The 13,769-nt window shown below is 33.6% G+C and overlaps 2 protein-coding genes across 2 annotated transcripts; one reads left to right on the forward strand and one right to left on the reverse strand.

Annotated features, from left to right (window-relative positions):
- Positions 1-1,263: 1,263 nt before the first annotated feature.
- rnaseh2c (ribonuclease H2, subunit C) lies at positions 1,264-5,056 on the reverse strand. The gene is made up of 5 exons (XM_056472828.1): positions 4,995-5,056; positions 2,140-2,293; positions 1,943-2,055; positions 1,742-1,861; positions 1,264-1,446 (listed from the first exon to the last, which is right to left on the reverse strand). Exons 2-5 carry the CDS (start codon positions 2,291-2,293, stop codon positions 1,423-1,425), a joined length of 411 nt encoding a protein of 136 aa, XP_056328803.1. The 5' UTR covers positions 4,995-5,056; the 3' UTR covers positions 1,264-1,422.
- Positions 5,057-5,210: 154 nt separating this feature from the next.
- trmt12 (tRNA methyltransferase 12 homolog) lies at positions 5,211-11,332 on the forward strand. The gene is made up of 7 exons (XM_056472827.1): positions 5,211-5,490; positions 6,493-6,661; positions 6,743-6,938; positions 7,511-7,661; positions 9,077-9,186; positions 9,270-9,427; positions 10,900-11,332. Exons 1-7 carry the CDS (start codon positions 5,438-5,440, stop codon positions 11,287-11,289), a joined length of 1,227 nt encoding a protein of 408 aa, XP_056328802.1. The 5' UTR covers positions 5,211-5,437; the 3' UTR covers positions 11,290-11,332.
- Positions 11,333-13,769: the final 2,437 nt, after the last annotated feature.

The raw sequence follows: 13,769 nt of genomic DNA on the forward strand, positions 1-13,769 counted from the left end.
CAGAGATGTATAAAACTTTAGATTTCATAGAAATATCTTCATCTATTTTCCCATGATGAGTATGTTTATTGAGGGTTTGAACTGGAATGACTTGAGGCTGAGGAAATGATGATAGCATTTTCATTTTAGAGTCAACAACGCCTATTTTATTCATGGTGATGTTTTGCAGTTTGAAATGTTATGTTTTTATTTATTATTATTTTTTTATAAAGAACTATATCTGTTATACCAAGAAATAAGCATTTCGATCCTTTAGAGCAGTTAACCGATTATCACTTATGGAAGTGTTTTGCTGTGTATGTGTTTTGTGCTGTTTTTGTGTGAGAGTGAAATCAGTGCTTTTATTCGCCAGTGATGCATTAAATTTGTTCATCAAATTTGTTCACTTGCTGTTCATCCAAGAATCCTTAGTATCATGTGACAGAATGGAGTTATTTAAAAGACAGCTATTTTAAAGGGCACCTATGATGAAAATCATCTTTTGTAAGTGGTTTGGACAGAACTGTGTGTATGTATAGTGTGTCCACAGTCAAATTGGAGTGATAAAAACACAATAAGTCTCTTTTTAAAAATTTCCTGATGTTAAAAATAATTTAAAAAAATAGGATCACAATCCCTCCCATTTTGAGACCCACCGCAATATGTAGCTGCTTGGTTTCCCAAATTGATTGACCGTAGCGTATTAACGTGTATAATTATTTCAAGACAGGATGTACGAAAAGCAATTGGGATTAAAAGATCTGTTCAACTCTCTGTGATCAGCAATTATCATCAAATGTAATCAAGAATTAATTTTACAAGTTTAAAAACGTTTTTAAAACAGTGCATGTTTGTAAGGAATTACAGCAGTTTTCCTGTCTTTATCACCACAATCACATGTCAGTACAATTATAAAAGATGACGTTTAAAGAATTAAAGGCACAGGCCACAAAAACAGCTACAATCTGTTTAGAGCAGAAAATTCTATATTCTGAAAGGTATAATAAATAATTTGATGGGTGTTTTGAGCTGAAACTTTACAGACACATTCAAGAAACACAGACTTATCTTAAATCTTGAAAAAGGGGGTAAAATAGGTGCCCTTTAAACTGTACTGATATTTCACAATATTAAATTTTTTAATGTATTTTAATCAAACAAATGTAACCTTGGTGAGCACAAGAGAGTTGTTTCAAAAAAAAAATTATCAACCCCAACCTTTAATCATTAATGAATATCAGATCAAAATGTTATATGGCAAAAGTAAGAGTTTGCACAAGGGAAAACAATAAAACAACACTTTAATAGATTGTTAGATTGTGACATTCATGGTAAGTGTGTTAAAAATGGTGGTCTTCCAGCAAAAGGTCAATTTCACATTTGTTTAACTGTAACAGTGTACTTGAAAAGAAGCAGACCTCCACAATAAAACAGCATCCATTATCAGTCATCCACTGGTCCATGCATCTGCAGGAAGAGGTATTGACTTAAGTAATGCAGGGGTGCCCAAAATCGGTCCTAGAGGGTCAGTGTCCTGCAAAGTTTAGTTCCAACCCCAGTTAGACACACCTGAACCATCTAATCAAGCTCTTTCTAGGTATACTAGAAACTTCAAGCAGGTGTGTTGAAGGAAGTCAGGACACTAAACCATGCAGGACAGTTTGGGCACCCCTGCTTTGGAGAATTTGAATTGACAGAATATGTGTTTAACACAACAGATTGTTATAATGATGGTAAATAAATGCTTCAGAAAGTAACTCACCGCCTCTGCTAACTCAGGCCATGCCATCGCCATCACAACTCCGTCATCAGATGTGGGAGGCGTCTCCAAATTCCAGTATGTGAAATTATGAAACACTGAAGAAACTTTAACTATTCTGTCCTAGAAACAATTGTTAGAAATCATTTATGATGTGTTTTCTAGAAAGTAGACATCTAACATTCATGTTTGATTTACAGGCACCTCTTGATCAGATGCTGGCTTCTGGACCTCTTTCAGCACTACTCCTGTGTATCCTTGTGGGCAATGCAACTCCTGACCCTTCAGCCCTCGGCCTCTGAATGACACTGTGGTTTCTGCCAAACACAATGTTATCTTTATCGGGTGGAGTGCTAAAACTTGAGCTGTAGTCTCGAGGTGTGTGCTGGTGTTTGACTAACCGTGTTTGCGTTCCTTCACTGTGGGATTAAAGAACTTGAGGACTTCGGCGGGTCCGTCATGCTCTACTTCACAAGGTAACAGGTGGATCTGTGGTTTGTCAGCTTGTTTGATGGAATCACGTCGGATGGATGTCACACAACTGTTTGCTGTCATCTAGTAAAACAAACTGTTATTAGGATTTCAAGTGTTTTATGTAAGAGACACCAGGCAGTCCATATGTGGCTATGTGCACTTAAGAACATGATTTTTTTTCTTGTTATAATGGTTCAAGTGAATTGAGGTAAAGGTGGTTTTGTCCTTAATAATATAATTTCAGGAAAGTATTCTTTGCAGTTTATAAATATTGAAATCATAAAAGCAGCCACTCACTATCAAAGTACAACATTAGTCCATTAAATAGTGCTAATGTTGTTTTGAAGTCGAACTTATTCAGACTGAATAACATAATAATACAGGGACTGTGTCAGAAGTTATCATTGAATAAATGTGTGGAAATAAAACCACCTTTATCTCAATTTCAAGTTATAAGTGCTATAAATCGATATAGACATGTGTTGGTCAAAACAAGGGTACTTTTTATGTTAGCTTTTACATTAGTGCTTAATGTACATAAAATCCTATACAAAGCTGTTTAATGGCAGATTCCATTTTAATAACGGGCCTTTAACAAAATTAAGACTTTTCTCTTAACGTTGTGCTCACAGCAGTATAGAATATGACACCAGGCCAGATTAACAACCACTACTTATTAAAATGAATAACATATACAGTTTAGTTATTGAAAAAATATTACAAAGTTCAGAGTGATATTGTGTTCAATACGATGTGATACAATAAAATCTACTTGTATCAAAAACAACAGAACATTATAAGTGTAATATAGTATGGCAACAGATTTTTTTCTACATCTAGAACAAATGCAGTGATTATTTATATATTTATATATATTAGGGCTCTGCAATTAATCGAAAGGTAATCGGAATTGACATTCAGAACCTATAATCGATCAAAATTTTCAAGGTCAATTTTTTCAATTACTTTTCCTACCGCATGTGGAGCCATGTGACCATGCTCTGTTAAGGCTGATTTATTCTTATGTATTGAGTGCACAGGTTTGGTCCAGGACAGCCTTCGCACAGTCACATACCTGCGCATCTCTCAAAAAAATGTAACTGCACGTTGCCCGTTTGCACTACAATGACAATGATTGGAAGCTGTGCCTTGAGACAGCATGTTTTCCATTACAATTAAACTATTATTTGCATTTAAATATTTGTTTACAGAAGATTAAAAAATTGTGATGTTTAAAATATTATTCACTGTATATACTGATTATTTTATTTAGAAGAGATCCTGCTTATTTTCTACTATTAATATGAAAACTTTGAAAATATTTAATTTTGTTTCCAAAAGTCAAAATTTATTTTCACTTTTATAGGAAAAAAGTGACTATTGGTTTTATGCAATGTATGATTAAATTTCATTCATTAAACATTGATGTTCATCCTTCATTCAAAACCTCTCACTTGCAATATGTGAGCATATTTACTGTACATAGCTGAGGGCAAAAAATAAAATAAATAAATAATATATATGTACATATGTACATAAAAGCAAATAAATGAATTTAAAAAAAAAATAAATAAATATATATATATATATATATATATATAGAGAGAGAGAGAGAGAGAGAGAGAGAGAGAGAGAGAGAGAGAGAGAGAGAGAGAGAGAGAGAGAGAGAGAGAGAGAGTTCAGATGAAAAAACCTCGACGTGCCGTCTGAAATTTCAGTCAAAAATGTACATTTTTCTCAGCCTCTGTTGTTTATGTTAAATTATTTTACTTTAAAGGCCATGAAAATAACTTATTTTTTTACCATAAAAGTGAAATTACTAAACCTACACATAGGAGTCTGATAAAAATTCTCATTTTAAGAAAATGTTAGATGGCATTTAGAGGTTTTTGCATTTGAACTCTCTCTCTCTCTCTCTCTCTCTCTACACACACACACACACATATATATATATATATATATATATATATATATATATATATATATATATATATATATATATATATAAAATAAAATTAACACCTTTCGCATTCCTTAAAAAAAAAGGATTAAATGAGAAAAGACGTTAAATAAAAAAAGGAATAGAGAGAGTACATAATTATCAAACTACATAAATATATTACACATATTTTTTTTTCAATTTTTGTTATTAACAAGAGTTATTGAATGCACTTCTACTACAGAAAATACATGTATACAAACATTAGTATGCAAACATGTTAAAGGAGGAGCATATATTAACTGTTTTCATTGCTTTTCAATTTTTAGACTCACTTTTATATACATTTTAATCTCTTTTTCTAGCACCGTCAAGAGAGACTGAGGTAAGTTGGTTTTATATTCACACATTCGTTCAGTGACAACTTCCGACACAATCCCTATATTGTTTACCACGGCACTTTGAATATTCGGTCCGAAATAACCTGCAAGTGTGACTTGAAAACAACATTAACACTGTTTATTTGACTGTGAACAATGCTGCGCTTTAATAGTCATTGGCTGCTAATATGATTTCGCTATTTAGAGTTTGCAAATAATAATTTACAATAATAATTATAATATTGAGGGGAAAGTCCGAATGTGTGAATATAAAACCAACTTTACCTCTATTGAAGAGAGGTCTGCTTTTGGCAAACTTAGATTTGTGTATGTGATATTTACAAAACAATAAAATAAAGAGCGATCCTCGCCATAATAACGTGTTTATAAGATAAGAAAAATGTTTTTAAGATATTATGAGTAATACAAGCTTCAACATTAATCCAATGCAGCAGTACCTTACCTTGCTCTTCGTCTTTAACACTGTTTATACGTGTCACGTGGGTCTGCTGCGTTTACTGTGATTGGACGCGATGTATTTCTTCGTCAACACGTGGATGCTTTTCGCGGTAAAATCCAAGGCGTTCTGCCATCTACCGTTTCGTAGTATGTCTAGTTCGAATAAACAGTGTTATTTCATAAACATTATAAACCGGACGTTTATAAAAACCAAGAGTGTCATATACACAAGCAATGCTGTAATAACGTGTTAAATATTTAATCACAGCTCATTGTTTACAGGCGCCTGCAAGTGCAACGCTTATTGTATTCCCACTAGGAACTCGGAAGGACTAGGAACTACGATTCTCAATGGCGAACGTGTTTCGCTCATGCCTTCACGGTTCGAGAGCATCTGTTATGTTAGTTTAGTTAGATAAGTTATGTATTCCACTTTCTGCAGGGGAAATGGATGTAGTTCCGTGTTTAAAAGTGCCGCAGCGTCACGCACAACTGTACAGGTAGACAGAAAACAAACTGTTCTTTTGCATTGCATATTTATGTAAACAACATGGTAATATCACGCTCTTGCTTTACAATGTTCAACTTATATTTGAAATAAACTTGATATGTGTTACGTTTTTTCCTGTAAAACTCTTTATGTTGATATTATAAAATGGTGATATTGATAACTGAAATTCTGAAGAGACAATATCAGTAGTTTATGGGACATTCCACCAGATACATTCATGATATGTCCCTTAAATAAAAACATAAATACAGTGAATAAAAAGTATTTCATCCCAAAAATTCCTAAAATGGACTGATGGTTGATTTCTGAGAGTTGTTGTAAAGGAATATGTCATTCATTTGGTTCTCAGATTTGTTTTCTTTATTAAAAACACTTTACAAATGTACAAACCCTGTCATTCTCCTTGTCCTCAGCCCAATTAAACCAACAGCTTTAATAGTTTTGTTATGTTTAAAACTGTTATTTAGAAGAAAAAAAAAATCAGAAATCACAAATTTAAGTTGTTATCATTCATGTCAGTTGATTAAAGACATGATATTATAAATAAATTCTACAAATAAACACTATTTTGCAAATGTCCCCCTGTCATATTTGCATTAAATTTAACATAAAATGCTTGCAATTAAGGCTATGACTCAAAGGATGTGACGTTATTCGATGGAGGAGAAGCTGACAGTGATCAAGGATGCTTTCTATCATTGAATTGTATGATTTTATGCTTGTTTTTGTATGATTTTTTGAGAACAACAAGCTTAAGTCAGGCCCTGTCACTTTTTTTTTAATAAGTGAAAATGTACGTTTCTGGTAGAATGTTTCTTATAAAGTAAAACAAAAATTAAAACACACCTATTAATGGCAAATCCAAAAAACAAATACTTTCTTCCTGAGCTGTATATATTGCTGTCATTTTAAAACTGAAGAATACTCTACAAGTTTCTGTGTTTATTTTACTAACTTACTGTTGTATATTAATGTGTTAACTGTTTTTCAGAAAATACTTAGAGTCACAAGGTGTTCTGGACCGCAGGTACGGTGCAGAGAAACACTCAGATGGCACTGTAACTCTTCCGGTTGTAGCATCTGCTGTGCCACAGCTTGATCTGGTGGCACTAAAGGAACATGTCACACAGGACAGCTTTTGTAAAATTGTCGATATCCAGGTAAACATAAACAATAAAGTGATGTTTGCACCCAAATCACAGAATGTCTGAATTTTAAACTAAAATATCTGTTATTTTTAGGCACCATTATCAAAGAAGAGCAAAGCTAAGTCAGTCCATATGAAGCTTGTGGAGGCCGCACAGTCCTTTCTGGTTTCTAAAGGGAAAGAATGGAGTGATGATCTGGAGAAAGACGTTCCTAGCCGATGGCAGTGTCATGGAGATCTTGTGCTGTTTAGTGAAAGCTGCTTCTCCAATGCAGTATGGAAAGAAATTGGTGTGTGATTATAAATCCCAAACCCTTTATAGTTTCAGTATTTAGCACATATCCACTGCACATATACATTTGTAATTGTGTTCATATCTATCTGCATACCTCTGATTATTAATAGCAACCTCTACATATATTCATTCATTTATTCATTCATTTTCTTTTCGGCTTAGTCCCTTTATTAGTCTGGGGTCGCCACAGCGGAATGAACCACCAACTTATCCAGCATATGTTTTACACAAGGGATGTCTTTCCAGCTGCAACCCATTACTGGAAAATACATATATTCATCTATTGTAAATCTCTGTTCATAGTTAATACAACCTGTATATAATGTTCATAGTACATCCATCTGTAAATATCACCATAGTATTTCTATTATTGCACTTTATACCTATATCCTGCACTTGATGCTATTGCACTCCTGGTTAGACCTAAACTGCATTTCATTGCCTTGTACATGTGTAATGACAATAAAGTTAAATCTAATCTAATCTAATATATAATAATAATCTATGTCTTCTGTTAAAATGTATCTAATATGTCTGATTGTTTGCAAAATGTTTTGTTTGTTTTAGGATCTGAATTCTGGACTGCAGTTGCGCTGACGCTCGGAGTGAAACGCATAGCACAAATTAAAAAGATTTCCCAGGATGGTTATCGAACGCCTATAGTGACAATGCATTTAGGTGACAGCAGCTATGTAACACACATTGATAACCACATTAGGTAACTAATATTTTGTCTTTTATTTGCAGTATACATCTCAGCATAGATTAACCCTTATAACATTTTTGTAACAGAAAAAAAGGCAAATTTTTAGGCATAATTAACTGCAGTTTTTTTTATTCACATTTTCCCCGTTTTTAATGTTTTGTGTTGGTTCATTTTGGAATCGGGTGTATGTGTTTGTACCTATAGATGTCAGAAAACATTTGTGTAATGTTTTCAGTGAAGTACCATTGCTCTCAAAAGTAACTTCCCCATATCTCACACCTTTCTGGGATTGAATTTTGTAAAAAAAAAAAAACATTAATACTGTATACTGTATATGCCTTTTGAAAAACATTTGAAGCCATGAGCACATTTTTAAATTGAAGTTGAAAAAAATTGAAATGTAAAGTATTTATAGATAATATAAGAAAATATATTAGTATTATTAGTAAAATTAGTGTTTTATATTAGATAAAAGAAGTATTATTGGTCTCTAAAGTAACTTTGCCATATCTAACACACTTCTGGAAGTGAATTTTGACTTTGAAAAACGTGAATACTGTGTAAATGTGAATACTGTGTTTCAGTTGTTGTCCATCAACAATGCCTGACAAACATTTGAAATCGTCAACACATCACTGTTTTTTTTATCTGAAAGTGATTCTTTATGCAAGTAAATATTATTTATTTTGTGTCATGAATCAGGAGTTTCAAATGTAATATTAATGGTGGTAGTTCTTTTATATTAAATGTTTATTTTAAAATGTATTATATTATAAAGTGAATATAATATTGAGAGTAATATAAAACTTATACAAAGATATATTCAGATTTCAATATAGAAGCCATACAGTATACGTTTTTAATATTTCTATGTGCAAGTTTAGTATTTGAAGTAAAAAATCAAAGAAATATCTGTGAAAAATAATATAACATTAATAACGTTAGCAGTTCTTCACATTCACTCCTTATTAAGCATCTTGTCAGATGTATGGTTTTAATTTATATGAAGTTATGACAACATTCAACAGTCCCAGAATACAAATATACACACTGCAAAAAATGCTTTTCTTAGATTTTTTTGTCTCCTTCCTAGCCCAAATATCTAAAAATTCTCATATGAAGAAGTATTTTCTAGGCAAGCAAAACATATTGTCTGGTTTTCAGAAATAATATGCCAAAATGAAGTGAGTTTTCCCCTTTGACATAAGATTATTTTGCTTGTTTTAAGCAAAGACTATTATTATCTCTTGAAACAAGACAATATGTTTTGCTTGTCTAGAAAAATCTTCTTGATATTTAGACTAGAAACAACACAAAAAGTCAGAAAATCATGTTTTGCAGTGTAGTCAAATACAGATTTTGATTGCATTATGAGGATAAAATAAATATTAACTTAAATGATTCTTTCTGTCTGACTGAAATTTCAGGTATGAGTTTGACGTCACCAAGTGCATGTTCTCCTCTGGAAACATCACAGAGAAGCTCAGAATAGCCTCGTTTGACTGCAGTGGAGAGACTGTGGTTGACTTGTATGCAGGTAAAAATAACAGCTCAGGTGAAAAGCAGGATTTTTAACAGACAAAATGTATGAGCATGTTTCTATTTTGCTCCGCTTTCCAGGGATTGGCTATTTCACTCTTCCATATCTGGTGCACGCCAATGCTGCTCATGTACATGCCTGTGAATGGAATCCAGATGCAGTAGCGGCTCTTCAAAGAAACCTGGAGATCAATGATGTGTCAAACTGTTGCACCGTCCATCAAGGAGACAACAGACAGGTGAAAACAACTTGTAGACTGACACACAAGTGTTGAATGTCAGTATTACCTTCTAATATATCGCAAGTATATGATATAATGTGGCATTTAACAATTTTTGTTTGGATGCAAACAAATCACTGTCATACATTTTTGTCATGATTTACAGAAGATAATCACACAATAACATGCCATTCAGTGTAACAATAATTGATTTTAGGGCTGCACGATATTGGACGAATTTATAGAAAATATATTGTTTTACTGTAATATATATTGCGATATTAATACAATTTCACCCAATTTATTAAAATTAGTAGTACTGTAGTATTGTGAACTTTATTCTTTCATGAGTTATTCACAAGCCCCCCCACAAACAGGACGTTAATATCACCAACCATTCCCATTTTATTACGGTGTATCCATATAAATGGCCCACCCTGTAGATTGGGTGACACTGTGGCCCAGTGATTAGTACTGTTGCCTCACAGCAAGAATGTCTCTGGTTAAAGTTCCTACTGAACCAGTCGACATTTCTGTGTAGAGTTTACTCGTTCTCCCTATGCTCATGTGGGTTTTCTTCGGGTTTTCTGGTTTCTTCACACAGTCCAAAAAGCACGCAACTTAAGTAAAGTGAACATAACAAATTGTTATCATAGTTAATCTCTTAGCAAACCATATACAGTTGAAGTCAGAATTATTAGCCCCCCTGTTTATTTTTTTCCCCAATTTCTATTTAACGAAGAGATTTTTTTCAACACATTTCTAAACATAATAGTTTTATTAACTCATTTCTAATAGCTGATTTTATCTTTGCCATGATGACAGTAAATACTATTTGACTAGATATTTTTCAAGCCACTTTTAAACAGCTTAAAGTGACATTTAAAGGCTTAACTAAGTTAATTAGGTTAACTAGGCACGTTAGGGTAATTAGGCAAGTTATTGTATAGCGATGGTTTGTTCTTTAGACTATCAATAACAAATATAGCTTAAAGAGGCTAATTTTGACCTTAAAATTACTTGAAAAAATTAAAAACTGCTTTTATTCTAGCTGAAATAAAATAAATGAGACTTTCTCCAGAAGAAAAAATATTATCAAACACACTGTGAAAATTTTTTTTTGCTCTGTTAAACGTCATTTGGGAAATATTTAAAAAAAGAAAAATAAATTTAAAGGGGGGGCTAATAATTCTGACTTCAACTGTATCTCTACTTAGCCATCCCTATATCTGTCATTAGACAGAAATAAGTCAGGGGAGTTCATCGAGATATACCTGACCTCAAACTCCCCATCTGCCCTGCTAACGGGAGGGAGCCCAGGGCTTGAGGATCTTATAAGCTCAGGGCTCTCTCCTGGGACAGCATGCAAACAAGCTTATTTCCAATCATCAGCTAAAGTAAATCAACAGTATCTGAATGTGCAAGTAAAACAAATGCAGTTGTACACATAAGATTGTCTGAATAAATAAAGTTTTTCCTATTTTATTTAGCTTTCTTTAAGTGATCTTGCTGACCGAGTGAATTTAGGCCTCATCCCAAGTTCAGAGGAGGGTTGGCCAGTGGCGTGTCGACTACTAAAGAGAAGCACTGGTGGAATAATGCATATTCATCAAAACGTCACTACACCTTTTCACCATGAGCCATCTGAACTGAATTCATCTGTTGAAGGCTCTTCTGTGGAGGAATCTCCTCTGAGGGTCCAGAAAGATATGCAAGTTTGGACTGCCTGGGCTTCAGAGACAGCCAAACGCATCTGTACGCTGTTGTTAGACATCACCGGAAGTGAATGGAAGACAAATATTAAACACATTGAACATGTTAAGACTTACGCACCACATATCAGTCATGTAGTTCTGGACTTGGACTGTAAACCTCTTTGATTACTGCACTCATTCATGTAGAAAATTTGAATTACACTGTGAGACTTTTAATTTAAAAAGAAAGAAAATAATTATTTAATCTGCTTGTTGTGTTGGTTTATGTGACGATTAGCTCTCTTAATATTTAATGACAGATTTGGTCTAACATCAACATCATATAATAAGTGGCTAGGGCTGGGCGATTAATTGAAAATGAATCGAAATCATCATTCAGAACCTATAATTTATCTAATTTTTTCAGGACGATTCATATAATTTCCCTAACGCATGTGGAGTCACATGACCACGCTCTGTTAAAGGCTGAGGCTGATTAATAGTTCTGCAGCAGCTTTGCAGCCACGTAGTCTCTGGTCAAGTAGGACGATGGACCCATTCTTGAGCCTTACTTTGCTTTACATTGACGATGAATGGAAGCTGCGCCAGAGATGCCTTGAGATGGCATATTCTCTATTAAATTCTACATTAAAATTATTATTTACATTAAAATATTTGTTTACAGAAGATCCAAGAAACGCTTTGTTTAAAATATTATGTACAGAATATGCTAGGGTTATTTTATTTAGAAGAGATGCTTTTACTTGTAATATTAAAAGCATTGAAAATAATTTATTTTGTTTCCAAAAGGTTAAGTTATTTATTTTCCCTTTTTAATAAGAATAAAAGTGACTGTTGGTTTTGGGCAATGTGTGTTTTAATTTTAGTTGCTCAGCGTTGATGTTGAATAAATAATCATAGATAATAGATAGTGTGTGTTTTCTCTATTATTTTAAAATCAAGCAATGCACCGTTCATTCAGAAGTCTCTCACTTGTATGTGAGCATATTTACTGTCCAAAAATTGCCAGTGAACTGTGAAGGCATAAAAATAAATTAATGAATCGTAATCGAGTTAAAATGTGCAATTAATCGAGATTTTGATTTTAGGCCAATTCACCCTGCCCTATAAGGGGCCATCAATAATTATTTTCATGGTATTCTTCCAATAAAATCATTTTATCATTCAAAGTTGATTAAAGTCTTGTGTGTAGGGGTGTTTCTCAGTACTGGGTTGCAGCTGGTATGGCTGCCTAAAAATAAGAAAAATAATGCTCGATAAGTTGGCGGTTTATTCCACTGTGGCGACCCCTGATGAATAAAGGGACTAAGCTGAAGGAAAACTAATGAATGAATGAATGACCAATAAAACTTATTTTATTACAATACAGTAAATATTAACCTTTAAAATGTTATACATATCAATGTTTTTTTCTTTAATACATTTTAGAAGCTATTAATTTGGTCTTCAGTGTCAGATGATCCTTCAGAAAATTTCATTTGAAACAAACTTTTTTTATTGTCACTAAGTGGCACTATGGCGACACGGTGGCTCAGTGGTTAGAACTGTCGCCTCAAAGCAGAAAGGTTGCTGGTTTGAGTCCCGACTGGGCCAGTTGGCATTTCTGTGTGGAGTTTGCATGTTTTCCCTGTTTTCGGGTTGGTTTCCTCCGGGTGCTCCGGTTTCCCCCACAGTTCAAAGACATGCTATCGGTGAATTTAATAAACTAAATGGTCGTAGAGAATGTATGTGAATGTGAGAGTGTATGGGTGTTTCCCAGGGTTTGCGGCTGGAATTGCATCCCTGATTAATAAAGGGACTAAGCCGAAAAGAAAATGAATAATTACGTTTTGTTGTGGAAATCTTTATTTTTTTTTTTTTTTAGCATTTTTTAAATTAAAATTAGCAGTATTTGTTCATTGTAACAGAAATATTTTGTATGATTCTTACTTTAAATATTTAGACGTTAATGTGTACATTTTCTCTTCCATGGAAAGTTGCCTTTAATTAAAACATTACATAATTTCGCCCAGAACTTTCATTTCTTAAAGTATGTTTATTAGTAAGTAATTTTGTCCACATTAAATTTAATTTACAAGTGCGATTTTGCATACAACCATGCATATTAAATACTAGTAAAGTGACAGGTTTAAATAACTTTTTCTGTAATAGATGAAAATTATATCATCGTTCATTCAGCAGTAAGCAACACATTCAGTCATCTACGAATAAAAAATTAGTTCTATCTAGATATATTTCCCAATAAGCATGTTAGCAGGGGCGTAGCGGACATTTTAAAAGTGGGGGGACGGTTGTATGAGATCATACGTTCATATAATTATAAATTACTGTTTCTAAATGGTCTGTCACTAAAAGTGAGGAGGACATATACCCCCCCCCCCCCCCCCCCATCCTGTTGCTACGCCCCTGCATGTTAGTATCTAGTAATTATTTAGTTTGAACGTCTTTTATACATTTTTAGATTCCACATAAGTAAGTCAAAACTTCGTTCATGAGGAATCGCTGACGTCTGCGGCGTGCATCGTCGTGAACGCGCACCTGTTGCACGGTGTTCAGTTTATGGTTCAGCGTCTGACGCGCGGAGCTGCAGTGACTGAAAAGTTTCCGTTTGTTCCGGGAGGACGTTTGTTTGGCAAGGCTGGAAA

Source organism: Danio aesculapii, chromosome 14 (assembly GCF_903798145.1).
Source record: "Danio aesculapii chromosome 14, fDanAes4.1, whole genome shotgun sequence".
Taxonomy (NCBI): Eukaryota; Metazoa; Chordata; class Actinopteri; order Cypriniformes; family Danionidae; genus Danio; species Danio aesculapii.

Bases quoted from the DNA above. Each gene is read 5' to 3' on its own strand.
- rnaseh2c (XM_056472828.1), bottom strand. From the start codon at position 2,293: ATGACAGCAAACAGTTGTGTGACATCCATCCGACGTGATTCCATCAAA. The intron at 2,056-2,139 runs GTTAGTCAAACA...TGTGTTTGGCAG, and splicing joins AGTGAAGGAACGCAAACACG to AAACCACAGTGTCATTCAGA. The intron at 1,862-1,942 runs GTGCCTGTAAAT...AATTGTTTCTAG, and splicing joins AGCCAGCATCTGATCAAGAG to GACAGAATAGTTAAAGTTTC.
- trmt12 (XM_056472827.1), top strand. From the start codon at position 5,438: ATGGATGTAGTTCCGTGTTTAAAAGTGCCGCAGCGTCACGCACAACTG. The intron at 5,491-6,492 runs GTAGACAGAAAA...ACTGTTTTTCAG, and splicing joins CGTCACGCACAACTGTACAG to AAAATACTTAGAGTCACAAG. The intron at 7,662-9,076 runs GTAACTAATATT...CTGAAATTTCAG, and splicing joins CACATTGATAACCACATTAG to GTATGAGTTTGACGTCACCA.